Source organism: Herpailurus yagouaroundi, unplaced genomic scaffold (assembly GCF_014898765.1).
Source record: "Herpailurus yagouaroundi ecotype Mexico unplaced genomic scaffold, PumYag 214, whole genome shotgun sequence".
Lineage (NCBI taxonomy): Eukaryota > Metazoa > Chordata > Mammalia > Carnivora > Felidae > Herpailurus > Herpailurus yagouaroundi.
In genome coordinates, this window is record NW_024412445.1 from 805,919 (window position 1) to 833,897 (window position 27,979).

At 55.9% G+C, this 27,979-nt stretch overlaps 2 protein-coding genes and 2 long non-coding RNA genes across 7 annotated transcripts in view; 2 read left to right on the top strand and 2 right to left on the bottom strand.

Moving 5' to 3' along the window:
- The window catches only part of NUDCD3 (NudC domain containing 3), a 62,745-nt gene extending 53,970 nt beyond the window's left edge, over positions 1-8,775 (bottom strand). Inside the window, exons 1-2 of one of the 3 annotated variants that reach the window (XR_005784545.1) lie at positions 8,295-8,769; positions 2,964-3,259 (exon numbers count right to left, since the gene is read on the bottom strand). Coding sequence is in view for 2 of the 3 variants with exons in the window: in XM_040454968.1 (XP_040310902.1) it covers positions 2,964-3,259; positions 8,295-8,486 (488 nt within the window). In the remaining variant the exon portion in view is untranslated. Of the gene's footprint in view, positions 1-2,963; positions 3,260-8,294 lie in introns of all 3 variants that reach the window. The other 2 variants (XM_040454968.1, XM_040454967.1) reach the window with 2 other exon arrangements.
- A 70-nt stretch (positions 8,776-8,845) lies between these two features.
- Positions 8,846-13,273, top strand: LOC121016951 (uncharacterized). Its single transcript, XR_005784547.1, has 3 exons — positions 8,846-9,041; positions 10,922-11,102; positions 13,174-13,273. It is a non-coding gene; the product is annotated as an uncharacterized LOC121016951 (long non-coding RNA).
- NPC1L1 (NPC1 like intracellular cholesterol transporter 1) lies at positions 12,086-27,976 on the bottom strand. 2 transcript variants are annotated; one of them, XM_040454965.1, is made up of 19 exons: positions 27,651-27,976; positions 25,296-26,824; positions 23,328-23,428; positions 22,709-22,881; positions 22,377-22,505; positions 21,911-22,093; positions 21,349-21,463; positions 21,115-21,242; positions 20,676-20,813; positions 20,465-20,554; positions 16,538-16,728; positions 16,299-16,423; positions 15,678-15,804; positions 15,537-15,592; positions 14,644-14,794; positions 14,302-14,533; positions 14,101-14,214; positions 13,858-14,020; positions 12,086-13,650 (listed from the first exon to the last, which is right to left on the bottom strand). In XM_040454965.1, exons 1-19 carry the CDS (start codon positions 27,702-27,704, stop codon positions 13,454-13,456), a joined length of 3,996 nt encoding a protein of 1,331 aa, XP_040310899.1. In that variant the 5' UTR covers positions 27,705-27,976; the 3' UTR covers positions 12,086-13,453. The 2 variants fall into 2 exon arrangements, with proteins under 2 accessions (XP_040310899.1, XP_040310900.1); XM_040454966.1 differs by lacking the exon at positions 20,465-20,554.
- LOC121016949 (uncharacterized) lies at positions 13,877-17,953 on the top strand. Its single transcript, XR_005784546.1, has 6 exons — positions 13,877-13,993; positions 14,336-14,505; positions 15,083-15,186; positions 15,555-16,416; positions 16,580-16,719; positions 17,061-17,953. It is a non-coding gene; the product is annotated as an uncharacterized LOC121016949 (long non-coding RNA).
- Positions 27,977-27,979: the final 3 nt, after the last annotated feature.

Here is a 27,979-nt window from a genome sequence, read left to right on the forward strand (position 1 = left end):
AACAGGAGTATCTGTGTGCAGCAGGGTTCATCCACAAAGACACGACCAGTAGCACGCCATGCAGACACTCGGAGAGTCCCGCGAGGAACGGGCTCATGTAGCTGTGGTGGCTGGCAGGCCACAAGCGGGCTCTCTGGGAATGGGGCAAAGCTGTTCCACGGTGTGAATGTCTCCTGCTTCGGGGAAGCCTCTGCCCTGCTTCCAGTGTGCTTCACCTCACTGATAAGACCCACTCAGGTCACCAAGGATGATGTCCCTCACCTGGAGTCCAGTGGTTACGGGCGCCGGTGACCTCCACAGAATGCCCCACAGCGACCCCTGGGATGGGGCCCACCAGGCCACCACGTATAATGGGCCATCACGACACCCACATTGGTCACCTTTTTTAAGACAGTCTATAAACATGAGTAACTCTGTACGCTCAGTCTTCCGTCTGATACCCAAACATTTTATGCAAAGACCACAGGAAGCAGGCAGCTACACACAGAAAAACTCAGAAAACTGCCCAGGGTCCCTCTGAGTCTTTGCCAAACAGTCAACTGTCCCCACATGAGTGCAACCCCAACAGGGAGGGAACACAGCTTCTGGGAAACAGGCGCCCCTGGAGTGCGATCCCGACTGGGACTGAGATAGCCCTGGAATAAGAGATGCTCTAGACACACCCCCAACAAAGCTGAAAAACATGCTTCTGAAAAATCATACTAATCTGTGATAAATAACTGTGAGGACAGGGGCGGCTGGGTAGCTCAGTTAATGGTCCTGGACTCTGTTTCAGCTCAGGTCACAATCTCATGGTTCGTGGGATGGAGCCCTGAGTCAGAGCCTTGCATCAGAGCCTGCTTGGGATTCTTTCCTTATCTCTCTCTCAAGTAAATAAACCTAAAAAAAAAAAAAAAAAAAAAAAAAAAATGAGAACAAAACTTGGCACTCTTTAAAGGAAGAAAACAAAATCCAGAGATGCAGCTACATAACATCAACAATGTCAGGCATCCAGTAAAAAATTACCAGATATGTCAAGAAGTGGGAAAATGTAATCCCAAATCAGGAGAAAGCAATAGCAAACAGCCAATAACAAACCAAGAAATCAGAGATGATGGAATTGGCAGATAAAGGCTTTACACAGCTATCATGTTTATGAGATATGGAATGTGTTTAGAGAAAAACAATGAAGGTAGAGATCGAGGCCATAAAAAAGAATGAATAGGAATTTGGAGAGCTGGAAAATAAAAAGCGTGCTGATGAATTTAACTGAAGGTTAGACACTAAAAAGGAGAAACGAGTAAATGTGAAGACAGGGAGTTAGACACTGTTCCAAAGGAGGCACTAAGGATCTCAGAAGGGTGTAAATGCAACAGAGGCAAAAGGCAGCTGAGAAACCCCCAGGGTACAAACACGGAGAACACCACACCGCAGGAGGCTGTAATCAGATCCTGAAACTAGTGATAAATATCTTAAAAGCACCTGGGAGAGGGGACCCACCAAGGGGAACAGAGAATACTCACTCACTTCTCATCACAAGACAACAAAATAATGAAACGACATTCTTTAAAACACTGAAGAAAAAAAGTTATCTGGAATTCTACAGACCACAGAAGTATTCTCAGAAATCAGCATCAAAGAAAGACATTTGCAAACCAATAAAAGCTGACGGAATTCATCTCCAGCAGATTTGCACTACAGGAAACGTTAGAGGAGGAAGGAAACGGCAAGACCTGGTGACTCTCTGCCAAGACCCCTCTACTTCCAGGCCCCATTTTGCCCCCTTTTCTTTTTTTTTTTTAATTTTTTAAGTGTTTATTATTGAGAGACCGTCAGAAATAGAGCACGAGCATGGGAGGGGCAGAGAGAGGAGGAGACACAGAATCCGAAGCAGGCTCCAGGCTCCGAGCTGTCAGCACAGAGCCCAACGCAGGGCTCGAACCCACAAACCGCAAGACCATGACCTGAGCTGAAGTCAGATGCTTAACCGACTGAGCCACCCAGGCACCCCCCATCTTGCCCCTTTCTGACCCAAGATCCACCTGCAAGAACTGCTCGTCTTCATCAACAGGCTTGCCCCGACAACTGCTGACCGTGAGCCCCCCTACCTAGTACGGCTGTCATGACCCCGTAGTCTCGCCCACCTAATCTCATGGAACGAACCCTCCCTACCCTACATTTTGTGTCGCCGCAGGCTGTCTGCTTTGCTTGTCACTGTTACCGAAGAGCTCCATTCACAGACCCTCTCACTTGCAGCAGAGAGTGCGACGAGAGGGAAGAGCATGGAGCAGTTACGGGGGAGAAGGGACAGAGGTGGAGAGCGGGCTGTGCTAGAAGAGAGGAGGCCAGAAGCAGCCGTTGCCACCACCTCGCTTGCACACAAGGAGGTGCCAGATCTTCACACGGTGTAGCCCTGCTCAGCGCCAGGAAATAGAGCCCCTAGAAAGGGAGGAGAGTATGGCCCCAGGCACGGGGGGATTCCAGCATGGCCACACACAGGCTGCAAGACCCCAGGCTCAAGTGACAGTCACAGAGGACTTCGAGGCAGGTGCTGCATTATCACCTCTGCTCCACAGGAGAGAAAGCTGACACACAGGTTGGCTACTTGCCAACCACCCCATTCACGACATGGCCATCTCCCAGGGGACTCCAGGTACACAGTGGGCACATGTCCCCACGGCACCAAGACACAGCCTCCACACAGGCAGGCGGGTTGAATCAGGGAGCCCGGTGCTCTCATTCCGGCTCTAGCTCTCACCCGGCTGCACAAGTGGGGTGGATCATGGCCCCGCCTTATGGGGAGGACAAGAGGATGAGGACAGAAGCAGATTGGCCTCCTGCCCCACATGGGCACACTACTGGGACGCACCGCAGCTTGGGACCTAAACGTGGAGAGTCGGTGTGGTACCAAGCAGGAACCAGGGACAACCATGCCACCCACCGGATGTCGAGCAAGAAAGAAACCGCAAAGGAGGAATTCTTACCTGGGAAGGGCTGGTGGCCCTTTCGCAGCCTCCGTGGCACCTGCACACGCTCCCGCAGGCTCTGCCTCCACCGAGCTGGGGGCCGCCGGCTCAGCGTCCCGGGGTCCCGGTGGTCCTGGAGGCCCAGGGTCTGTGCTGGGGCCAACCTCCACCTCCTGCCCCGCGGCCGGCACTGGCTCCTGCTCGGCTGCGGCCACCGCGGCCTCCTCCACCTCCTTCCTCCTGGCCTTCTCCTCCAGCTCCTTCCTCCTCTTCTCGTCATCCTGGCGCGCCATGTGCTCAAAGGCTGTGAACACCTACAATCAAACAGCAAACTGGCCATGAGTTTCCCGACCGGTACTGGGCCACACATGCCATGCAAAGGTGGTCAAACGTGGTAAGTAGAGAATGGAAAACTAGTAGACCACAGACGTGCTCCCCCTGGCAAAACGCAAACGCACTTCAACTTCACCAGGAGCTGCCGTGAAGGAATCTCTAACAGGAGTTCCAAATGCGCAGAAGGGAAACCAGGTAAGCCAACGCTCATGGCACCTATGCGCCCACCGGCCAACTTCTGGGTCTAAAGGACACGTAACTAAATGGTCTCACCTGTCCTTAGTTCTTTTTACAGCCCCCGGTGAGACCTGCTTGCCACGGGAAGAAGACACCGTCCTGGTAGCAAGAGCTGTAAAGACGCCAACAATTCAGACTCAAGAAGAGAAAACAGGAAATCAAGTTGAACCCACTCAGTACAGCAGAGTCACCAGACAGCTGCCGTCTTCCCACAATGCACAGGTGGAAGGGGTGTGGCTCTTAAAAAACGTGGGAATTTCATCCCCCAGATAGCCACGCCGTGTCTACAACAAACAAGGAACACAAAAAATCCAAGTAACAGCTCCTACCCTCTACGAACTCAACATTCTGGTATGAGGACCAGCCCCTACTCTTTTCTGGGACAGTCACACCCACACAAGCGCTCAGACTCTCCACCTGAAGAGCACACAAGAAACATGGCATTTCGTATGCACCTTTCAAGGGCGCACACAACTTCCAACATGGCTAGCACAGACCCGTCCACGACAGCGCCACTGGGAGAGACCGTGAGGAACCGCTGCGGTACCTCGTTGTGGGCGCACAGATGCTCGCTGCAGGTCCCAGAAATCTAGGAAGTTCCTTGGAAGGAAGGGGCTCGGGTAGACCTTGAAGAAAAGGAACGTGTTACCCTGGGGGCTACAAGGGGCAAGACCAGAGCTCCGAGGGGTGGGGCCATGGGGGGGGGGGTTGCTCCTCTGGCAACTGGAGGCGGGAAGACTGGGAGAGCCTCCCTGGGAGGTTGGAGGGGCCCAGCTAGCAGCCCTGCTCCCCACAGGTCCACACAGAAGCCTCAGTCGTAGCTGCCACAACCTGGGAGCAACCAGAATGTCCCTCAGCAGGTGAATGGATACCACATGGCGGTCTGTCCAGACAGTGGAGTATTACTCAGCACTAGGAAGAAATGAGCTATGGAGCCATAAAGAGATGAGAAGGAAACTTAAATCATATCACCAAGTGAAAGATACCAATCAAAAAAGCCCATACATGTTCTGTAGGATTCCAACTCTATGACATTCTGGAAAAGACAAAACCACAGGACAGTAAAAAGTTCAGTGGTTGCCACGAACGAGGCAGGAGGGAGGAATGAGTGGAACATGGCAGATTTTCCTGGCATGAAAAATACTCTGTGTGACAGACACCAGTTAAACACTTGTCCCTACCTCATAAAATGACATCACTAAGACTGAACCCTAAAGCCAACTATGGTTTGGGTAGTCTGACACGAAACACAGGTGCATCGACTGTACCACAGGCACCATCTGGTGGGGATGCAGGTAATGGGGGAGGCTGAGGGGACAGGAGGTACATGGGAAACCTCTGTACTTTCCCCTTCAATTTGCCTTGAACCTAAAACTGCTCTTGAAGAATGGTCAGAAGCAGGTCGGAGTCCCTTTCCAAAGGACAGGAATGCAGACATACGTTAAATAATCATGTTCCACGTTCCATGTGCTGAGCAGAAAGACAAAACAAAAGGTCTCTAACTAACTACTGAACTATGCCAAATGCTTTCGGATTCCCCAAAACCTTCCCGAAGATGCTGTGAGGAAGACAGCACTGACATTTCCAACATGAGGAAACACTAAGCTCAGAGGAGGTAAGTGTCTTGTCTGAGTCCTGCAGGCAAAAGAGGAAAATAAAAATATTACAAGAACACTGACGTCAAAAGGCCACGTCGGCAAAAAGAAGCAAACCCTAAAGCTGAAACAAGGCAACAATTCCAGACCCATTTCTACTCCTTCAGAGAACCTGAGCCCGACAACATTTCACACCCGTGCTTGCAACACCTGACTTCACCCTCACAGCCATACAGCTCCGGACACCCGAGACCCTCATCCTAACTTCAAAAAAAAAAGGAACAGCAAGGACTCTGTCTCCTCACCCCCCGGGACCTCCCCAGCCCCTGGGCCTGGTACTCCTCGCTGCATCCACCACCTCTGCTGACTCAGCCCCCTACCTCCTCTAACCTGCCACCCGCCTCCCCTGTCCTTGGTTCCAGTCGTTACAGACCCAGGCGCCTGCTGTACGACCACAGCACCATGGAGCTGGAGGAGAGGTCTGTGACCTCCAATCCACTTCTCTACTGACAGAGAGGAGACGACCCTCCCAGCAGGTCCGGTGAGGACAAGTGGGGAGGCTCTCCTGATTCTGGGGCAAGAGACCTTCTACTAAGCAGGCTTCTCAAACTGGACCCAAGAAAAGCAAAAAGTATCAAATGAATGAAGTGTCACTGTAAACTATTTTGTTCTTAAAACACATAAAAGGGACATCTGGGTGGCTCAGTCAGTTGAGTGTCTGACTCTTGATCTTGGCTCAGGTCATGACCTCGGCTCAGGTCATGACCTCAGGGTTCGTGGGATGGAGCCCCACATAGGGCTCTGTGCTGACAGCGCAGAGTCGGCTTGGGATTCTCTCCCTCTCTCCCTCTCACACGCATGCTAAGTAAATAAACAAACAAACAAAAAATACACTAAAATATCACGGCAAGGAATACAACTTGCACGTGCATCTCTCCTGCTGAAGGTCGTCCCTCAAGCTCTGCACCCAGGCTGGCCAAGCCCTTAGAATTAGGAGAAAGAATCGTGCATCACACCAACAGTCCAACCTCAATATATCAGGACACTTTCAAGTTCCACAATGGAGCACCCCAGCACTCCCATCTGAGCCCTGCTTGCCTATGTTCAGGACAGACTCCAACCACCCACCTGAGGTGGGTCTCTTGCCCACCTCAGGAAGGGGTCTCTTGCCATCAAGTCAGGTGCAGGGAAGAAAACCCCTAAGAGGCAAACGAGCAGGGATGGGGGGTCAGGAGGACACAACACCAGGAAGGAACACCGTGCCACAGCAAGTTACTCAGTGGGACTCAGCATCTTAATGTCCCACCCACAACGGAACTCCCGTACAACACTGAACTCACGAGTCTCCTGCCAAATGCCTCTGTGGCCAGAACAGTCCCCCCAGGATTCACCCCCACCCACCCAACAAAATGCCCTGGGAACATCTGCTTCTTCAGAGTCCCTAAGGCATTGCTGACTGCTGGGAACAAACTGCAGAAACACCGCTCCTCCTAACCATCACTAGGAAGTGTCCCCTGGGTACTGCCCTGCCCACTTCCTCCCCTCCCTTACTGCTGCTCAGGCAGCCTCCTGCTTCTCCCATCCCTTCACTGGGGACACCCCTCAAAATGCTGCCCTCCACCTTCGGCTCTTCTCTTCCCCTCAAACCACTCTGGTTCCTCCATTCCGTGGTTCCAGAGCCTGCCAGCAGGGACTCCTGTCTGCAATCTCAATCCTAACTTGTCTGAAACTAAGCTTTTCCCCCTAAACTCAGGGGACAGTTCAATTAGTGCATGATTATTCCAAGTTTGAAACCACGGGTCATCTGTGACTCCTCCCTTCCCACCTCCTCTTCCTTACACTGCTCACCAGGTACGGACATACTTCATCCCTGTTACTAGAAAAATGAATTCCCTCTGCCCATTCGTGTGTGAGACAAGGGCAAAGACCCACCTTTCAGAATATTGGTACTAAACAAGGTTAACACCCAGCACGCTAACCAGTACATACCCGCTGCTCAGTAAGTGTTCCTTTCTCCTCCACATCTTTTCTGCAAGCTACTGTCACCCCAAACAACAGTCTTCCCGCTCTACTATGTTAAGATCTGGACCCATAAAGATGAAGTTCCGAGTTCCAGCTCTACGGTAAGTTCCATCCAATCACCTAACCTTGCCGAAGTGGCACCCTCATCTCACATAAAATTCAACCCTGTTTCCCTGGGGCTTGCATAAAAGTGATAAGCTACCCTTAGGAGTCTACCAGAAACCATCTCTGACGGTCCTCTGATCACCCAGATGACACTCAGCCACCAAAGGCACGAGAAACAGCCTCAGTTTCGACCCAGAGTACCAACACCGCCGATTCATCTTCAGTAGTCACTCAAACACCCTAAGCTTTCGCTTCTCCACAGGAGCACCAAGAAAGTCACGGCCTGACCACTGGACACTCCACCGAGAAAGTAACGGCCTGACCACTCGCTCAGGCTGTACACAATCTGTAAAGCCCGGGGAGGTATTACCAGCATTTCCATCTACCCAGGCTCAACGCTTGGCTGAAAACCTGCTTCCAATCCCGTCAAAAACTCCACCTCCCCTACAAGCCCTTTTTCCTGATTTCCACACCACGTCTCTGACCCCTTCCCGGCAATAGGCTTTGTCACACAACCGGCCTCACACAGTTCTGTCCCTGTCTGTGCTCTGTCTCCCCGACAGGAAGGAAGACGTCGCAGGAGACTCGGAGCCGTGCACTCGGACTGTGCGCCTCCAATGCCTGCGGCAACTGCGGTGTAGCACCTGCTTACTACGGGGACGCTCCTGGGCACCCGGTCGACTTCGACGCCCGTCCAGCGCTCAGCGAGTTCGCCCCCACGTGAGAGGAGGACGGCGAACACTGCCTCGAACCGCCGACTCCGCGGCCCCCCTCCCGCCTCCACGCGTCGTGCCTGTGGGGCGCACAGGTGCCCCCGGGGCGTCCCGCTCGGCCCCCCTCCCTGCCGGGCCGTCCTGGCACCTCCAAGCGCCCCGAACGCCGAGCCAGGCCCGCTCCCGCGGGACGGTAACTCGACACCCGAACGGCGCCTCGGCTTACTCGCAGGCGCGGCCGCGGGAGGCTGGTCCGGGAGGGGGGGGGGGGGGGGAACTGAGGCTGGGCTCCGCGGCCCCCACCCCCACCCGGCCCCGGGCCCGAGCCGCCCGCCGCGCGTTACCTGCAGGACCAGGGCCTGCGCCGCCCCGGGCGGGAAGCCCATTCGGTCGGACGGATGGCGCAGCAGGCGGTAGAAGTCGGTCTTGCGATAGAGGAAGCCGAAGAGCACTCGCAGGAAGTCCTGGACGTTGCCCACGTGCTGCAGGATGCCCAGCAGGGCCTGGTCGTACAGCTCGGCCGCTCCGGGCTCCATGGCGTCGCCGGCCGGAGGGACTCTGCTCACTGCGGGCGCGGCCCGGACGCCGGCCCACGGCCACTTCCGGCACGCTGCGCTAACGGCTCCGCCGCCCGGCGCGACTTCCGGTCCGCGCTCGCTCCAGCCTCCCGCGGCCGGGCCGGGTCGGGCGGCAGCGGAGCGTCCCCGCCGAGGGCCCCGCCCCGCCTCCCGGCCGGCTCTCCCGGGCGGCCCCACCAAGGGGCGGTCTTGGGCCCCGAAGTGGCTGCTAGGCGCGGGAAGGCCCGGGGCGGCGGGACCGAGAGCGCCCGGCAGCCATGTTGCAAGCGGGCGGAAGAGGTTCTGTTCGGGCAGCGTCATGTGATCCCCTGTGTCGTCACGAGGTGGGCGGGGCGCCGCCCTTTGCCAGTGGGGAGGCTGGCGGGTCGGTCTGGATGGGGCTGGCGGTGTGTCAGGCTCCCAGTGACGTGCAGGCCGAGCGAGCGCGACGTGTGGACGCGAGTGTGGCAGAATCTGTGAACACGCGCGGCGTGCATCGTGTCCTCAGTGTCTGTCACTATAATCCTCATTCAGGTACCCGATAAACATACGCCAGAGGACTATCGAGTTAACCGAGTAACCAGTAATATGGTAAAGCGGGTCCCAAGAGTATTGGCAGGAAGCGGGTATTCATAAACATTTCGAGGAAACCGAGTAAGATCGTTAGGATGGGTACAAAGCTGGCCGGTGTCCCGCAAAATAATAAAACCGTAGGTTACCTTTTCTACTGGATACAAATGATTTCCATGACAACTGGACTAAGGTCTGCAAATGAACACCTATCTTCAGAGTCAACGGGCTCCAATTAATTGTAAATAAAGTCAGAACCAGAACCAGATAAATCACCCTAGGGCAATGGTCCTGAAACCTCTGAGTCATTTACACTCCAGGGGAACCTGGGTGGCTTAGTCGGTTAAGCATACCACTGGATTTCAGCTCAGGTCATGATCTCACGGTTTGTGAGAGCCCACACTGACAGCGAGGACTCTCTCTCAAAATAAACTTTTAAACTTTTGGGATTCCCCCCCCCCCAAAATAAACTTAAAAAATTAAACATTTATTGAAGACTCCAAAGACCTTTGATGTGGGTTGTGCTTATAGTTACCATAGTGTGTTATCATTTTCCTAATGTTTATTTTTGAGAGAGAGAGAGAGAGAGCTCAAGCAGGGGAGGGAAAGGGAGAGAGGGAGAGAGATAATCTTAAGCAGGCTCCATGCTCAGCGCAGAGCCCAACTGGGGGCTTGATCACATGACCACGAGATCATGACCTGAGCTAAAATCAAATGAGTTGGACTTTTAACTGGCTAAGCCACCCGGGCACCCCCACATGTTAACATTTTTGTGAGGAAATAATGTTCTTCAAAGCAATGAAGTGTAGCGAGAAGCGTAGCATAGTTTTACATTTCTGCAAATCTCTTTAATGTCTGGCTTAATTGAAGACACCAAGATTCTCACATCTTTTGCCTGCACTGAATTGCAGTATGTTGTTTTGATTGAAAAATACGAAGAAACTCAGTCTCACACAGATTGTAATTGGAAATGAGAGGAATATTTTAATTGTCTTTTCAAATAAAAGTATTTTTTTTAAACCAAAATTGAACAGGTGGTAGTTTCTCAACAGTGGTAATACGGAATCTGAAACAATATCCATACCCATGGTATGTCCTGCACTTTGAATGGATCTTTTATATGCATGGTTTTGTAACACCAGACTGGAATGCAGAACGTGACAAAACAATCGAACTGTGTTACAAATGTAAGAAGCAGTGAGGAGGATGGTAGGAAAACACGCTGGACTAAGTGACTTTGGAAATGAATGGAGTCTAAGACAAAGGGCAAAAGGAATGAAAAAGGGCCGCTTCGCTCTACAGCTGTTTGCCATGGCAGTGTGGGCTGTCATCTCTGAAAACACTAAGCATATACAGTGGAAGGCAACAATTAGGCAGATCGAGTTGAGGGTAAAGCCAGGCTTCTTGCTGTTGGCAGGAGAGGTTACAGAGAAGCAAGGGAGAAGTCTAGAAGTATTCCTGAGGTGATGAATTCCCCCTGGAGGCATCAGCAGGAACTCCAATTTAGCTTAACACAGCTATAGATGGCTACGTATAGGAATATTTCTAGAAATGTGTACATATAGGGGCGCCTGGGGGGCTCAGTCGCTTAAGTGTCCGACTTTGGCTCAGGTCATGCATGATCTTACCATTCATGGGTTAGAGCCGAGCGTCGGGCTCTGTGCTGACAGCTCAGAGCCTGGAGCCTGCTTCGGATTCTGTGTCTCCCTCTCTCTCTGCCCCTGCCCCGCTCATACACTCACTCACTCTCTCTCTCAAAAATAAACATTAAAAAAAACTTTTTTTAAGAAATGTGTACATATATGTGTGGGTTCACACACACGTATATTTCCTTGTTGTCTCAGCTGAGAGAGCCCAACAGCAACAATGCCCCAGCAGCAAAGCACACATGGAACACCAGATCCTGGGTTCTAATCCCATCTCCAGTAGAACGGCCAGGGCTCCTTGGAGAAATGACTGATCCTAGGACCGGGGCAGAAAATATACAAGCTGAGCCTGGACCAACTCGTAGTGCCAGAAAGCAAGGTAAGTGCTCAAATTGGGAAAACTCTCCATGCTGGGGGTGTGACAAGGGACAGGAGCCAACAGAAGGAGCCCCCTGGGGGGGGGTGCCTGGGGGGCTCAGTTGGTAAAGCGTCCAATTCTTGGTTTTGGCTCCGGTCATGATCTCAGAGTTTTGTGGGTTCGAGCGCCGCATCAGGATCTGCACTGGCAGCACAGAGCCTGCTTGGGATCCTCTCTCCCTCTCTGCGTGCCCCTTCCCTGCTCGCGTTGTCTTTGTCTCTCTCAAATAAATAAATAAAACTTGAAAAAAAAAAAAAAAGCTCCCGATATCCCAAGCTGGAGCGATCTGAGCAAGAAAATAAAGTAGTGCCATATTAGAACGCAAAGCACAAAAATGAGTATCCACGACTCCATACTGTATATGTCATAATAAATAAATAGATGCAGGAGAATAGACAATCTTTCTGTTAAGAAGAGTTCCAAATTTATGTAAATACTCCACCCTCCAGAAGGTGGGACGTAACTCCCCACTCCCTAAGTGTAGGCTGTGCAGAGTGACTTCCCTCCAAGATGCACAGCACGGACAGTGTGGACAGGGGCAAAGGATAACTGTGGAAGAGATGCCAGGCAGACATGACCTTGGCCAGATGAGGAGACTCAATGCCAATGGTGGGAAGTCATGGGGACAGTGTGCACCCCTTACATGTGCCAAGAAGGGTGCTGCACCTCTGAGGTCTCCCTGCCAAAAACCCATAACCTTGGTCTAATCGGGAGAAAAACACCAGACAAATTCCGTTAGAGGGATAGACATTCTACAAAATGCCCAACCAGTCCTCCTCGAAACCGTCAAGGTCATCAAAAACAAGTCTAACAAACTGTCACAGCCAAGAGCCTAAGGAGACGTAACAACTAAATGTCACATGCTCTCCTGGACAGGATCCTGGAACAGAAAAAGGGACACTAGATAAAAACTAAGGAAATCTAAATAAAAGTATATACTTTAGTAGTAATTATCAATACTGGTTTATTAATTGTATATTGACAAATGTACCATACTAATATATTGATAGGGTAAACTGGACATGAAGTATGCAGGAACTTTCTGTACTATCTTTGTAATTTTGCTGTAAATCTAAAACTATTCTAAAATTGTAAAAAGGTTTCTTTTGAAAAATGTATTTAAAAATGATTATCACCCACAATGCTACCCTTTCCCCCAAAGAGCAAGTGGACATACAGTGTTGTTGGTACGGGGAGGGAGGCCCCTCACCGAGGCCGGTGGGTGGGGTGTGAATAGGGCAGCGCTTTCCAGAGGCAGCTGTGGGTCCCCTGCAGTCCCTCGGCAACACTGCCTCCAGGCAGCTCTCCCACACCTACAGACACATCAATGCCTGCTCAGCCTCACAGAGTTTCATCTTCTGCACCTGAGATCCCCTTGGTGTGATGAATTTCAGAATTTAGAAGGTTTTTAGGAAAGTAATTTGATGCTTACGCTGCCTTAGATATTACCCCCCATCAGGGCCCGGGGCCGCACACAGCACACAAAGTCACAAACGTGCCAAAATATCTGACCGCTCACATCAAGGAGACAAAGGGCGTAAGGACCCCAGTCGTAAAGGTGTAAATAAACACCTCTCATCTGGTCCAATGAGATTGTCCCAAATGTACAAGAGAAAAAAAGCAAACGCAGTTTTCAGAGATTTGGGGATTTGGAGATTCCACAGAAGTGATTGGCGCTGTACTGGAAAACAACTGGGACCAATCTGCCCACCAGCAGGGAACAGACAGAATCATGGTGTTCGTGGGGCCAGGCCGGCTCAGTCGGTGGAGCACCTGACTCTTGATCTCAGGGTTGTGAGTTCGAGCCCCACAGTGGGTGGAGGGATTAGAAATGAAACCTTTAAAAATAAAGCAATCGTGCTCATTCATGCAATGGAATAATCCAGGGCAGTCGCAGTGACTGGACCACAGGGACCAACGTGAATAAATGCAAAATGCATGGGGCATGGGGGAAGCTAGTGAAGGGATGTGTCAAGTCATTTACGGAAGACGTTTAAACGTGGAATGATACTCTATCTCTGTTCACATATAGACACGGAATTAGAGTGTAAAAACCTGCTCCGGGAAGACATACGTCAACTTCAAGAGACAGGAACAGACCACACCCATGCTGCCACATGCCTCCTTCATCCTAATCTTGTCCTCCTGGGTCCCACCTGGTGGCCAGAGACCAACCACCCGCCTTGGGCACTCCCATGGCCACTGCCTCTCCTAGGCCCTGAGTGGGAGGACAGGTGAAGGGACCCCCATTAGGGAAGCTGCACAGCCCCAGGGGTCAGGGCTGGTGAGCCAGGACAGGAGCTCCGGCCTCCTCAGAACTCCTGCCCACCGCGGGACAGAGAACCGACAGCACCACCCATGCTCTTGGCAGGATGTTCAAAGCCATGGTTGATGTAGGTGCTGCTGGCTGTGGATGTCGGGGCCTGGTGGGTCGGGCAGGAGGCCACCCTGGCCCTGGCGGCCTCCTCCATCTTCTGCTCCAGCACTAGAGCCACATTGACATCGGGCCCTGCAGAGGAACAGCCCCAGAGGCCCAAGATCAGGGAGGCCACATGCTGGGCAGGAGATGGTGCGGGGGTGGGGGAGGGCCCCCTGGGTTGGGACTGCTGGGAGTGGGTGGGGGAGGGCCCCTGGGTTGGGACTGCTGGGAGCGGGTGGGGGAAGGGCCCTGCTGTGCTGCAGGCCAGCAGGTGCGGGAAGGCCTCTGGGCACTCACCCACGAAGCTGAGGACGACTGGCAGGAAGACCAGGCCGTGCAACAGGCCCAGCAGGGTGATGAGGAGGTTGAGGCGGAAGAAGAAGATCTGGATGAGCTGCGCCTTGGCCAGGCCCAGGACGAGGATGCCCGGCAGGTTGGTCATGGCCACGCCCGCGAACACCTGGGGGTCACAGGCCCCGTGAGACGGGGGCACAGGGTGGGGGGGGACGGGAACTGCAGGGGGGTGGCCGGCCCACTCACCGCGCTGCCCATGAAGATCGTGGCCTCCTTGGCCCTCTCCAGCCGGGTGAGCCGGGTGCTGATGGCAAAGGCGCGGGTGATGTGGGACACAAACTCCACGGAGATGCCCACCGCCTGGGGGCAGAGAGGGGCGTTAAGGCATGCGAGGGCCGGGGCGTGGGGTCTCTGGAAGGAAGCATAGTGTCCGGCGTGGCGCATTACCGTGACCAGGTTGATGAGGGACACGGCGTTGTAGCTGATGCCCCACAGGGCCATGAAGCCCACAGTGTCCACGAGGATCATGACGATGGAGAACAGGTTGAGGAGGCCGGAGCGCAGGTCCATGCCCAGCAGCAGGCAGCAGACGGCGAACGTGGGCAGCAGGCACATGGCAAGCATGAAGAGGCCTTCGGGGACCACCATCAGGTACTGCTCGTAGAACACGTTGGTGATCCTGTGGGCGGGGCAGCGGAGCGCTGTCACCGCTGGGGGCTCGCCACTTCCCGCCTCTGGCTCAGGCTCCAGGCTCCCCGGGGACCCTCCCACCCCTGCCATGGGCCTCACGTGTAGGGGAAGACCTCGAAGGCCGGGTCGGTGCCCGGCACCTGCCGCAGGTGGGCGGTGATGTTGGCCGCCAGTGCACGTGCCGCCCGCAGGGCCTCCGTGTAATCCTGTGAGTTCCGCAGTGGCTTGTGGTAGGCCATGAACCTCGAGGCTGCGCCCCCGCGAGGCCAAGGAAGGTCAAGGTCACTGCAGGCGCCCTCAAACCCCAGGGACACTTGGGGGATGGGGCTGGGCAGCCACCAGGATGGAATTCTTAACTTGTGAGCGAGGGGCCCTGCCTTTGGGGGTTGCACCCCTGTGGGAGGCCCACCCGGCCTGACTGCCACGGGAACAGCCTAAAGACACCAGGATAAACCCAGATGCTGTTGTCCGGGGTTTCAAAACATGCATCGGATGTTTCAGATTAATTCAATTACTTTTTCAATGTGCGTCTTCCTAGAGGGAAGATCCAGAAAGGGAGACAAAACCCTGCAAGTAGTTCACCTGACAGAGCTGTGCTGTGGGTGACCCCTGGGCAGGTGCAATAGCCATTCGCTTAACCAGGTGACCGCCTCTGGGCGTGATTTGTGCATGTGAGGAAGGGGTGTGGGTGGCTTGGTGCGGCATCAACTGGTGAGAGTCTGTGAATGTCTCACTGACTGAGGATTTGGGGCAGGGCGTGGGGGAGAAAAAAGCAGGGCACACAGGGGTAAAGTCTGAGAACGTGAAGCCGGGTAACACGACCTCTGAGGACAGGACCAGGGCAGGCCAAAGCCCCCATGAAGGAGGGAGGAGAGAAGACTGGAGGCTGAGAGGCTCTTCCCCGGGGCTTGCAGCAACCCGCCCCCCTGCCCCCGCCACTGCCCTGGGAGCAGCTGACTCTGGTCTTCCCTACCAGGTGAGGTCACGCTTACCTAAAACTTGGTTACCAGGTCCCAAATCCACGGAGGTGCTATACGCTGCCAGTCCACTGCCAGAAAGTCAGAGCGAAGGCTTCATCAATGCCATGGCCACACTCGGGGACCATCCCCCGCCAGCACCCACCCCAGGCTTACCCTTTGGGACACTTGATGTTGGGTGGGTCCTCCAGGAACCAGGGCAGGTATTTGTGGAACTGGTCCACTGATGGCCGGACGGGGCCCAGAGTGAAGTTCACACAGCTCTTCAAGCAGGCCAGGGAGTCTGCAAAGAGAACAGGGGCTCTGGGCAGAGGCGTCACCCCCCCTCTGGCTCCATTCCCACCAAGGTCCCCACATACTTCCACCACCCAACAGCCATGTGACACGTGTGGTCTGGAGGGGTCTGCCCTTGTCTCTGTAGGACAGGGCTGTGGAAACTGCTGGCAGCTGTAGGCAGGTGAGGAAGAGATGTGCAGGGCAAAGAAACAACCCCCTTGGGCCTCCCCACTTCCCCTACAAGCGCAGCTGCTCTGGGACCAGAGCCACATGCTAATCTGGCCCTCCACCACCCACCACCCTCAAGTGTTGGTGTGCCCAGAGATCACCACTCAGGGGGCGCCTGCACAGTGGGGCGTGGTCACCCACACATGTGCTCTGAGCCCACACTCCCACCCCAATCGACCCTGCAAGTGGGCCTCGCCAGTCTGCTCCTCTCTTGCCTCAGTTTCCCCAAGCTGTGTTAGGTAGGCCATGAGCCCCCAGAGGCCCTGCACTCACTAACGGTCGAGGGGCAGAATTTGTCTTTGTTGGCACCAAAGGCATACAGGCGGCAGCAAGAGGACGGGGTCAGCCAGTCAATGAAGTCATCCACCCAGGAAGAGGCAGGGATGGCCAGGTAAGACCTGAGGGCACATGGAGAGGAGGCTGGGGTAGGGGGACCAGGTGGGCAGTTCTTCTGGTGGCCCCAAGGTACTGGGCTTCCTCGGAGAGTCAGGAGGGGGCAGCTGGCCACTCACTCGTCGGGGAACTCAGTGGCGAACTGTATCTTCTGGGTTAAGGAGAAGCTGTCGCATCCTGCGCTCGAGCAAATGGCATTCATTCCTGCCTCACTGGAGAAGTTGTAGCCTCCAGTGGTGACGAAGTAGACTGGAGCCCCCACCTCAAAGTAGCGGTTCAGAAAGAGGAAATAGTCGAGCAGGTAGGAGTCCTGGAACAGAGGACGGCCAGTGAGGCTGGGGCCAGACTCACCCCAGGGGCGCACTCCAGCTGGTGCTCACGGAGGTCTGCCGCACACCCAGGGGTGCGATCCAGCTCATGCTCACAGAGGTCCGTACACACTCACAGAAGTGTGTGCAGGAGGTACACACATGGGCGCACCTGCTCATAGAGACGTGCTCACAGAGGTGCGTGTGCACATCGTATCCTAATCACCAGTACACACACAGAGCGACATACTCCGCCCCACGTGAATACACTCTGACAGGCATACAAACATGCATGCACGTGTAACACGATCCCTTCCTATTATCTCCCTTCCAGCACAGCCCACAGGCGTGTGCACGTGGAGACAGGTGGTGTGTCAGGCACCTGCATGGCCTGTTCCTTTCTCCCAAAACCTCTGAGCGCTGGAAGAGAAGACGGAGTACGAGAAGCCAGGAGTCCACCCCCGCCCCCAACCTAGACACAACTGCACAACCCATCTGATGGGGTCTGCAGCCCTGGGGGCAGTTGAGGGCTCACAGCTTCCAGGGAAAGGCCTGGATGGTGAACTGTGCTTCGTGTCAACACCTTCAGCTCCCAGAACATGCAGGTGTCCCAGGGGCAGTTTGTATACCGCTTGCGGGGTCCAGCGTGGGACATAAGGACCCCACACTCTATACATGGCAGATTTGCGTTCTGATTGCCGGTCACTGAGCTTCTGATCTCAGTGGTGCAGAGTCAGGCTGTACCGTGGTCTCCCCCGCCTCCAGCTGGCCCGACTGCCAGGATATTGAAATGGCAAGTGACTGGCTTATTTTCCGCTTCATGTTTCCCCTTTTTCTTTTTTGGGGAGCCAGCCATTTAAGGAATAGGACATTCAAACGCAAATACCGAAGTCATCACACATTACCAGGGAAAGGCACAGGCTCATCAGACTTTAATTTTATACCACAGGCTAATCTCCCGGACACAGACACAGCAACGTCACATTTGGGGGAAAAAAAAAAAAAAGCAAACCTTAGAGAAGGGAGGAGAATCTGATCTTCAGAGTTACCATATGATACAACTCAACTGTGTGTTTTTCAACAACAAAAATCGCAAGACACACAAAGAATCAAAGTGTGGCCCATACCTAGGAACAAAAACTAATCAACAGATGATCTTGAGAAAGAACAGACAGAAACTTTAAAACATCTGTCTTGGGAACGCTTACAGAGCTAAAATAAGATACGGACAAAGTCAAGAAAAGAAAGTATGGACAAAGTGGAAAGACCACCAAATAGAAGACATAAAACGGAGACCAGGAACAAATTCCAGAGCTGGAGAGAAGGAGAAATACAGGAAAAATTCTGTTCATAGATGACATGATGATATGTATATAAAACTAACATTCCACCAAAAAACCCCTTAAAACTGGTAAAGAAATTCAGCAAAGTGGCAAGTTACAAGATCAACACGCAAGAATCAGTTTCATTTCTATACACGAACAATGAATAACCCAAAAAGGAAGCCAAGGGAAGTGCAGTTATAAGAGCATAAAGCAAATAAAATACTTAGGGATTAACTTTACCGAGGGTGGAAAGACCCGCATGCTGACAGCCATGCCATATCTCAGAAAGAAATTAAGACACAAATAAATGGGGAGATGCCTGTGCCCACGAGCTGGGAGGATGAATATTATCCAGGCCACCAAGGAGCCTCCAGCTTCAGTGTGATGCTATCAAGATCCCAATGACGTTTCTTACAGAAATAGAAAAATTCATCTTAAAATTCATAAGGGACTCCAAAGAGCCAAAATAATCTTTAAAAAGAATAAAAGTTGGAGGACTCACATTTCCTGATCTCAAAACTGACCACAAAAGCACAGTAATCTAAGCAGTGAGGTGCTGGCATAAAGACAGACACACAGACCGATGGGACAGAAGACAGCCCAGATGTAAACCCTTGCGTGTATGGCGACATAGACTCTGACAAGGGTGCCAAGACCATTCTGTGGGGAAGGGGAGTCTCTTCAACGCTTGCTCCTGGGGACACGGGACGTCTACACACAAAAGAATGAAGTTGGACCTTCAAAAATATACATAACTATGCACAAAAATTAACTCCAACGGACCCAACACTTAAGGGCTGAATTTGTAACTCCCGGAGAGGAAAGCACAGGGGAAACCTTCCAGATACTGGGTTTGGTGATTATTTCTTGAATGACCCCAGAAGCCTGGGTAACAAATGGAAAAATAGGCAAATTGGAATTGATGAAAACTTTAAAAAGTTTTTTAAGAGGTTTTATTTTTAAGTAATCGCTACTCCCAGCACAGGGCCTGAACTCACAACCCCGAGATCAAGAGTTGCACACTCCGACTGGGCCAGCCAGGTGCTGTGAGAATTGAAAACTTCTGTTCATCAAAAGACATTTCTGATAGAGTAGAAAGGCAACCAACAGAAGTGGAAAAGACATTTGCCAATCATGTATCTAATTAAAAATACTCAGAATATCTAGAGAATTCCCAAAACTGAGCAAAGAGACAAACAAACAAAAACAACCAATCTGATAAAAAATGAACAAAAGACTTAAACACACATTTCTCCAAAGAAGACACACAAATAGCCAATAAACATATGGAAAGATGCTCAGCATCGCTGATTATCTGGGAAATGTAAATCAAAACCTCAGTGAGATGCCCCTTCACACCGGGCAGGATGGTACTATCAAAAGGGGGGGTGGGGGTGCCTGGGTGGCTCTGTCAGTTAAGTGTCTGACTTCAGCTTGGGTCATGATCTCACAGTTGGTGGGTTCGAGCCCTTCGTCAGGCTGTGCTGACAGCTCAGAGCCTGAAGCCTGCTTCGGATTCTGTCTCCCTCTCTCTGTGCCCCTCCCCTGCTCGTGCTCTTTCTCTCTCTCTCAAAATAAATAAATAAAGTTAAAAATAAATTACAGTTAGCGTTATCACGTGGCCCAGCAGTTCCTCCTCTGGGAACACACCCGGAAGAATGGAATGCAGGTTTGGAGAGAGATCTCTGTGCACCTGCATCTGCAGCAGCCTCATTACAAACGCTGAGACAGGAAGGAAGCCTTGTGCAGAGACAGGGGTAAAGACAATGCAGAGTGTGTGTGTATGTGTGCGCGCGCGCATGAATGTGTGAGCATCGTCAGCCTTGACAGGAAAGGACGCTCTGACACCGGAGAACCTGACGCCGAGTGGAAGGAGCCAGACACAGAAGGACACGCACTGAAGGGGGGGGGGGTCCTGAGAGGGGTCCAGTCCACAGAGACAGAGAGGACACGGTGGGTACCAGGGTGGGTAGGGCAGGGGGAGTCGGTGCAGTCACCCTCGTTGCCATCCTCCTCAGATCCTTCGCATGCCTCTCTTCCACTCACGAGGCCATCTGGCCCCTCCAGCCATGGAGGTCTTACCTTCCACAGAGCCCCTGACCTTCCGTGTCTCCTGGGCCCGAGGAGGTGGTGTGCCAGCACAGGGCAGGCATGAGGTGAGCCATCAGTCACTCTGCCTGGATGCTCGCCCCACACGGCCAGCCCCCCATGGCCTGCTTCTGCCCCCCAGGAGCCTTGGGGCTGGCGCCGCCCCTGTGCATCCACACACCGGCTCAGCTGCTCTCCCGGGTCCCCGTCGTGAACAGCCCCACACTGCCTACCAGGTCCCCCCGCCCACACCTGGCCCCCGGGGGTGTGCCCTGTCCCCCCTGAACCCTGGGCCACCGAGCGGAGGTCACAGGGCACAGCTCACCTTGGGAAGGGCCAGCTCCTGATCCAGCCCCACACTGGCCTGGCACATGAGGTACAGCCCGGCTCCAAACAGGCCCGTGAACAGCAGCAGCTGTGGGGGGGCGGGGGGGCAGGGGGGGCACTCTGGAGCTGGGCCGATGGCGTCCCAACCACCCCGCACACAGGCGAGCTCGAGGTCCCTGCGGGCAGGCAGACCCTCCCGCTCCACTCACCACAACCACACGTGTGACCCGGTGCAGCAGGAGTGGGACATAGACCTTGCGGAAGAATCGCAGCAGGAGCCCCTCGCTTTGGCCCGGGGGGGGCAGCTCCCGAGCGCCAGCACAGCAGCACACATCCATCCTGGAGGCCTGCAGGGGTGCAGGGTGGGGGGACATGCTAGCGTGCTGTGTTCTCAACTTTTACTTTCCACGGTGATGAAACACCGCCACACTTTGCACTGTCCCTCTCAACATCTCACTTCTAGCTTTTCTTGGCCCTTTGTACCTTGCAGATTTGATCCTATTCCCCTAAGTTATCAAACCAAACTTGCTTCTCCGTGGGGTCCTAGGGACTGCGTGGCCCGCACAACCCCACATGCCTTCCCTGCACCCAGCCCCGCTCTGTGAGCCGGCTCTGCCGGGCAGGTCCCGGGTCCTGCCCCAGCCCTACCTCCTGCCGCCTACTGTCCAGGGACAGCAGGGCCACGAAGGCTGACACCTGCAGCAGAAAGTCCAGGATGACAGCCAAGCCGGAGGTCAGGGCGAAGGTCCTCACCGCTGGCATGGGGGTCAGGGCCCCTGGGGGTGCAGGAGTAAATCTCAGGGCGCGGCATCTGCTGCCACAGTGGAGGGAAGGGGCCGCCCACACGCACCACCCCGGTGGGGAGGGGCTGCCCAGCCTCACCGAGAAAGAAGCAGATGGCCTCAGACAGGCTGCAGAGCAGCATGCTGGGGGCCACCCTGCCCAGTGCGCGGCCGATGTGGTCCTCTCGCCGCTCTCCAGGCCTCCGCGGCAGCCTCTGTGTGGGGACACCAGGGACAGCATCCAGGGCCAGCAGGGAGGGCACAGCCCTGGCAGGAAGGCCCTGCCCCAGTGAGGAGCAGACCCTGCGAACACCCTGCTTCTCAGGGTCTGGCCGGGAGATGTGCTTGGCGTGTTCCAGGCCATGCACGGCACACTCCTTCCAATACATCCCTGGGTCCCTAAAAGTGCACCAGTGGGAGAGGCTAAATCCATGGGGATTGCATGTCCGTGGACTGCTACAGAGGAGGCCAAGTAGTGCCTCATGACGTTCAGCACAGGGCAAGGAGACACATGCGGTAGGAACGCATGTGTGTGCAAGATACAGGATGCTCCGTTTTGCACAGACTGTGGACACGAATGCTGGTGCAGAAGAGGAGTGCGCCAGAGGCCCAAACCCGTACAGGGCTGGGTCTGCGAGAAGAAGAGAGCCCCGCCCTCTCACCTGGTACTCGAGCACTAGGATAAAGATGTTGTCAGCACCCACGGCCAGCACCAGGAAAGGCACCACCTGCAGGATCACCAGGGAGGAGGGGATGCCCAGGTACGAGAAGAAGCCCATGGCTGCCGTGACTGCTCCCAGCACCACGGCCACCCCGCCCAGGCCCAGCGTGGCCTTGGCATCCACCTGCAATGGAGCGGGGTTCAGTCTCCTCAGCTGCCCCAGGTGCCTCCCACCCCGAGCTGGAGAAGGGTGGCAGGCCTGGGGCAGGCGTGCTGGGGGTCTCTGCGTTCCCGCATCCCCCAGCACAGGTCCTGCCCCAGGAGGATGGGAATCGATCATGAGGCCTTTTGAGCAGAAGTATCACTCCTTGGGGAGCCACTGCGGGGATGTCTACAGGTTGCTCTGTGGAAGGTTCTGGATGCCCCGACAGGCAAGCCCACCCCACTGGGCCCCTCCAGATCCTTACCGCCACCCGGCGCCAGCTGGAGTAGCTGCCCAGGGCCAGGGAGATGTACAGGAAGATCACAATGTAGCTGACCCCGAAGACCGGCAGGTCCTGGGCCGTGGTGCGATTGATCTCGTCCTCCAGGGAGCGCTGTGGATGCACACCCCCCCGGCCCCGCTGACCTGAAGGCTCCGTGAGCCCAGCCAGGCCACTGGGTCCTGTCTTCCTCGTGGGCAGCTGCAGGCCCAGGGTCGCCCGGGGTGGGGGTGGGGGGGTCCAGGAGGGGGACACGGTGACCCACCAAAGCCACCTGGGTCGCCCGCCCCTCCAGAGGCAGGGAGCCTGAAGCCTACCTCCGCCATGAATGTGACCTGGAACCTGCCGGCTGTCCGCTGCTGGAAAGCTCTCATCGTCTCCAAGAAGGCCCCCTCCCAGAGCTTTGCCTGTGCCAGCCGGGAGTCCCGAGGGGCGTAGTTGTTAAGGGAGAAGGTCATGATCAGGGCCTCTGCCTCAGAGTAGTCTTTCCCTGGGATAAGAAATGTTCAGCCACCCTCCTTCCTCACCCCTGCTCCCCTCCCCACTCCAGCCTCACCTCTGCTCACTCCAGCTCCATTCCCCCACTCCAGCCTCACCCCTGCTCCCCTTCCCCCTCCAGCCTCACCCCTGCCCCCCCCGCCTCTAGCAGCACCCCTTCGTCCCTCCCCAACCGTCCATATCCAAGTCATTGTCTTACCCCTCCACCCCACTTCCCTCTTTTAGCCAAGGGCAAGCCTGTGAAGTCAGGCACAGAACCAGAGGGCCTGAGCAGGCTGGGAGAAGATGAAAAAGGTAGCAGTCCTTTGGCCCCAGCCAGCCCCCCACAAGCCTGGCCACCCCAGGCAGTGAGAGCCCATCAGTATTCCCACCCTCCCACCCACCGTCCCTGCCCCATATTGCCTCCTTACTGGCCTTCCCCAAAGCCACCCGGCTTACCTCTGTAGCCCCCCACAGCAAGAAAAGGGAAGACAGGGCCCCCGTAGTCAGCCATGCAGCTCAGGGCTAGGGCTGTGCCGTCCTTGAAGGTGAGAGGGGCACTGGGGGGAGAAGGAAGGACCTTTCCTGGCCCCGTGCCCATTGCCAGCCCCAGACTGCCAGCACTGTCCCCTGACCCATGGTCAGAACCACTTTTCCCCAAAAAATTTCCCTCAGCCCGACCCAGAGTGGAGCAGAGCTCTGTGACCAGGGCTGTGTGAGCTCTCCCTTCACACCTGCTGACTCTGCAGGCTCGAGACCACATCCCAGACAAGGCAGGTCCATGAGCGTCACACACGTGGACTGCCGGGGGTCACCAGGACTTAGCCCTGGGAATCTGGCACAAGCTCCACTCCTACAAGACAGCCTCGCAGTGTTCGGCCTGTCCCCCCGCCAGCCTGGAACCCCCAGGCCCTGAGACCAGATCTTCCTTTCTGTGCACAAATTACTAGCCCAGACCCCTTGGACATGTCTCTACTGAGCCTTCCTGCAAGTGCGTGTCGGGTACCCTGACAAAGTGGTCTTTGTGAGTGAGCACATGGGTCACCAGCTATCCTGGGCATGCCGGTTGCTATGTGACCTTGAGCAGCTCACCACACCCCTGGCCCTCAGTTTTCCTGTCTCTGGAATGGAGATAATCAGACCACCCCAGAGATGTTGTGAACATCCAAAATCAAAATAATGCCAACACAAGGACTGGACCTGGGGACAGAGCTCCTTCCCTGACTCGCCAGTTCTGAGCGCCAGCCAGGACCAAGACACCAGTTCTGGGAAGCAGCCCAAGGGGTGGAACCCTGGGTCCCTCACCTAATGCAGTGGTTCTCAGTGCGGTGTCAGGGCCCGGGAGTCTTAGACACCCTTTCGAGGGTCTGCAAGGTCAAAACCAATCTCATAATAATATAAGATGCTTTCCGCCTTTTCCCCTTCATTTGCCATCGGGTATAAGAGATAGACAGTCTGCTGATGTGCCTTCAGAGTCCATATCACAACTAACATTTAGGAAAAACCACATGCTGAGTTTGGGTGTATATCAAAGAAAACCACCAAGTACGTGGGGAGGCTCTCACGACGCTCCCCCCTCGTCCGGCCACATGGGCGTGACGTCAGAGATTCTCACTACGGCCCCAGCCAGCAGGCCACATGCAGAAGCCAGAAGCCAGCTATCCCCCATTAAACAAGACAACAAAGACATCTGTAAAGATGTAAAACAATGTCACTCTTATCACTGACTCTTCTTGTTTGGAAAATAGTTATTTTGTATAAAAGTATGCTATTCATGTTGCCATGTAATGGGGCTTGTTACTGTCATCTCATCATGTGGTGGATGTCAGTAGACATGGCCTCTACCTGGGCCAGAGCAAATCGGGGTATTCGGTCTCTTGTGACAGTGTCAGCAGGCCCAGACCAGGCATTGTGGACCTCTGCACACTATAATCTCAGGGAGCCTCGGCCACTGCCCGCCCGAGTGAGCCTTCACTCTCAACCCCAAGGCCCAGCAGTCTCACTACTGTCTCATTTGCAGCACAGCAGAGTGGAGGCAGCTGGGGACCAGACCCCAAGATTACCACGGTGTGTGGCTGCACCCTGCACAGGGGCACCCAGCCCCTGCTGGGTGACCCTGCAGTGCTGGGGGCCTGCATGGACGCACACACATCACATCGCTCCATCACACTCAAAGAAAGAACAGCAAGGAGGCAACTGCTCTGTCTGAGCGGGGTCAGAACCAGGGAGGCCATGATGGCCACGCGCAAACCCACGCCAGCCAGTGGGAGCCACGGCGGGGGTGGCAGGGAGGAGTGTGGAGAGGAAGGGTGTGTTGCAGCCCCTGAGACAGAGACGCGGGGCCACACAGGACCCCAGGGGCCGGGCCAAGCCCCGCTGCACCTGGCAGTCCCCCTCCCTCCCCAGGGCCAGCCAGCGAGGACTCACTTAGCGCAGTAGAGAAAGTGGTCCCTCCAGTCCACTTGAGAGGTCTGCCCGGTCAGCGTCTGGTTGGCCGTGAGCAGCAGGCGCGTGCGATTGTTCTGGAAATACTGCAAGAGGCTGTTGACACAACAGTCGGAGAGGCTGGTGTTGTGTGGGTTGAGGGGCGCGAAGCACACATCCTGCAGCGACACATTGCGCTGCTCCTCGGGTGACCACACCTGCAGGTGTCGCAGCGTCTCCTGCAGCTCCAGCACCTCCAGCAGGACGTCGGGGGCCAGAACCCCACTGAAGTTCTTGGGCCCCAGCAGCAGGGAGTTGTAGCTGGAGCCAGGCCGTGTGGGTGCCGTCAGGATCACCTGGTTGGTCCGCAAGAAGGGGCCGAAATGCTGGTCATGAAACTCCTTCTCTCTCCGGGCCTGGCTGCTGGGGGCCGACCACAGCTCCACGGGGTCCGTGGTCAGCTCCATGAAGGCCAGGCCTCCTGAAAAGGCCACCACCACGGCGATGGACACCAGCAGGATGCTCAGCGGCCACGAGGCCACCCATGTGCCCCAGCCCTGGAAGCACCGGCTGAGGAGGCTATGCGTGGACAGGCTCAGTTTGTCAGAGAGGCTGGTGCCCACCGTGGGGTCCCGCATCTTGCCCTTGCCCCAGCGGGAGGCCAGGCGGGGCCCCACCAGGAAGGCGGTAAGTACAGCAAAGGCCGAACAGAGGGTGATGACGAGGGCCAGCCCGCCTGCCATCCGGCCCATGTAGAAGGTGGCGTCCAGGGCCTGGGGCCGGGCGATGGCGGGGCACGAGGCGGCGCAGTCTTGGCAGGAGCAGGCGGCTGCGCCGTCCGCCTGGGACTCGTTGCACGGTGCCACCTCCCCGTTCAGAAGCTGCACCCCACTCCCCGGCGTCTGACCAGGCTCCAAGAGGTAGAAGGTGATGTCCAGGGGGGCCAGGCCATTTCCTGTGTCCCCCTGGAAGTTGAGCCAGCGCTGAGCGTTGCAGAGGGCGGAGCCATAAACGCCACACATGGTGCCCACAGCTAGCGTGGCTGCTGCAGGGACACGCACCCGGCTGCATGAGTCGTAGGTCCGCCTGGCGAAGCTGCTCTGGTAAAAGGCCTCGTAGGCCACTACAGCTGGCGGCCGGCCGTCCCCGAGCCGGGCCACGCGTGTCACGTTGACAAACAGGCTCTGGTTGGGGCTGCAGGTGTTGTGGCAGTGCAGGCTCACGAAGTTGTCGGTGCAGGCGGGGCAGCGTGCGAGGAGCGCCTTGGTGACCGCCAGGCTCGCCTCCAGGGACACCAGCTGCTTGGCGGAGCAGCAAGCGTAGGTGGTGTCGGGGCCAGCGTACAGGCGGGGGCAGATGCGCCGCAGGAGGGCCAGGTGCTCGCCGGCCAGGAGGCGGGCGGGTGTGTTGGACAGGCAGGACACGTTGGCCAGGGGAGCCAGGCCTCCGGACAGCTCTGGGTTCTTGCCACACTCGTCGTAGAAGGCGCAGTAGCCAGACCGGTGGATGGGTGTGTACAGCTCGGCCTGGGCCTACGGCGGGATGCCATCACCATGGGGCCCAGCGCCACTCGCAGCGGATGGCCTCAGGGCAGGGGCGGGCATGGGGTGCACAGCCCGAGGACCTGGGGAGGGACGGGCGCTCCCGCAGTTTTCAGGGCGTGATGACTGGACAAGCCAGGCCTGTGTCCCAGGTGATGGGGTTACTGAGGAGAGGGAGGTGGCCAGCAGACCTGCATTTAGCAAGGTCATGCCGGAGGGTGAGGAAACAGGTGGGGAGAACGGCAGAGCGGGGCGGGGACACCCTTGGAGGCTGCCACCTAGTCCTGCTGAGAAACGGCAGCCACGACAGGTTGGGGGGCTGCAGGCTGCATCTGGGGGCCCAGGGCCCCTCTGGGAGATTCTGTGCAGACCTTCCCTCACCTGCTTGGGGCTGACAACCTTCAGCCGCCCCCCCCCCCCCAGACGTGCCACAGCCCAGGAACTCCTCCCCACCTAGCGTTCAACCCTCATTGGGTGATTCCCATGCACCCCCAGCCCACCCCAAAGGCATCCCACGATGGGACCCTCCTTCGTCCCTCCACTGGCCACCTGAGGCCAGGACATCCGCGGGCACCAGGGATGGGAGGCACACAGGCACCCCCTATCCCCAGCACTCGTGTCCACCTCACCCTATGACCCTGAGCTATGGGCCACCCAGGACCCCCGCCCACACTCCTCTTTTGGGGCGCCTGGGGTCCCTCATCTATCCACAGACCAGCCCCTCAGAGTCAGGCCCTTCTCACTGTGGCCAAGCAGCCCCCTGCCCGACAGTTCTGCGGGCAGCAGTGGAGGGGTGACCACTGGCACCGGGACTCACCGAGTGCAGGAGCAGGGCCCATAGCAGCCAGCCCCTCAGTCCGGCCTCCGCCATCCTGGCTCTGGGAAGGCGTCTAGGGGAGAGGGGCCAGGCCACGGGGACAGCTGAGGGCTGGCTCCTGGGGACACACAGTGCCGGACCAGGCAGCACATACACTTAACCCGGGGGTGCTCAGCAAGGCAGCGTCCCCGTTGGGGAGGGCCTGACCTGACTGGTCGGGGACCAATGGGGCTGAGCCCCACAGCTCCCAGCTGGTTAATGATCCACCTTCTGCCCTCCCACCTGAGTCCCACCCTCTCCACGAGCCTCCAGGGGAGGTGCTGGGGTCT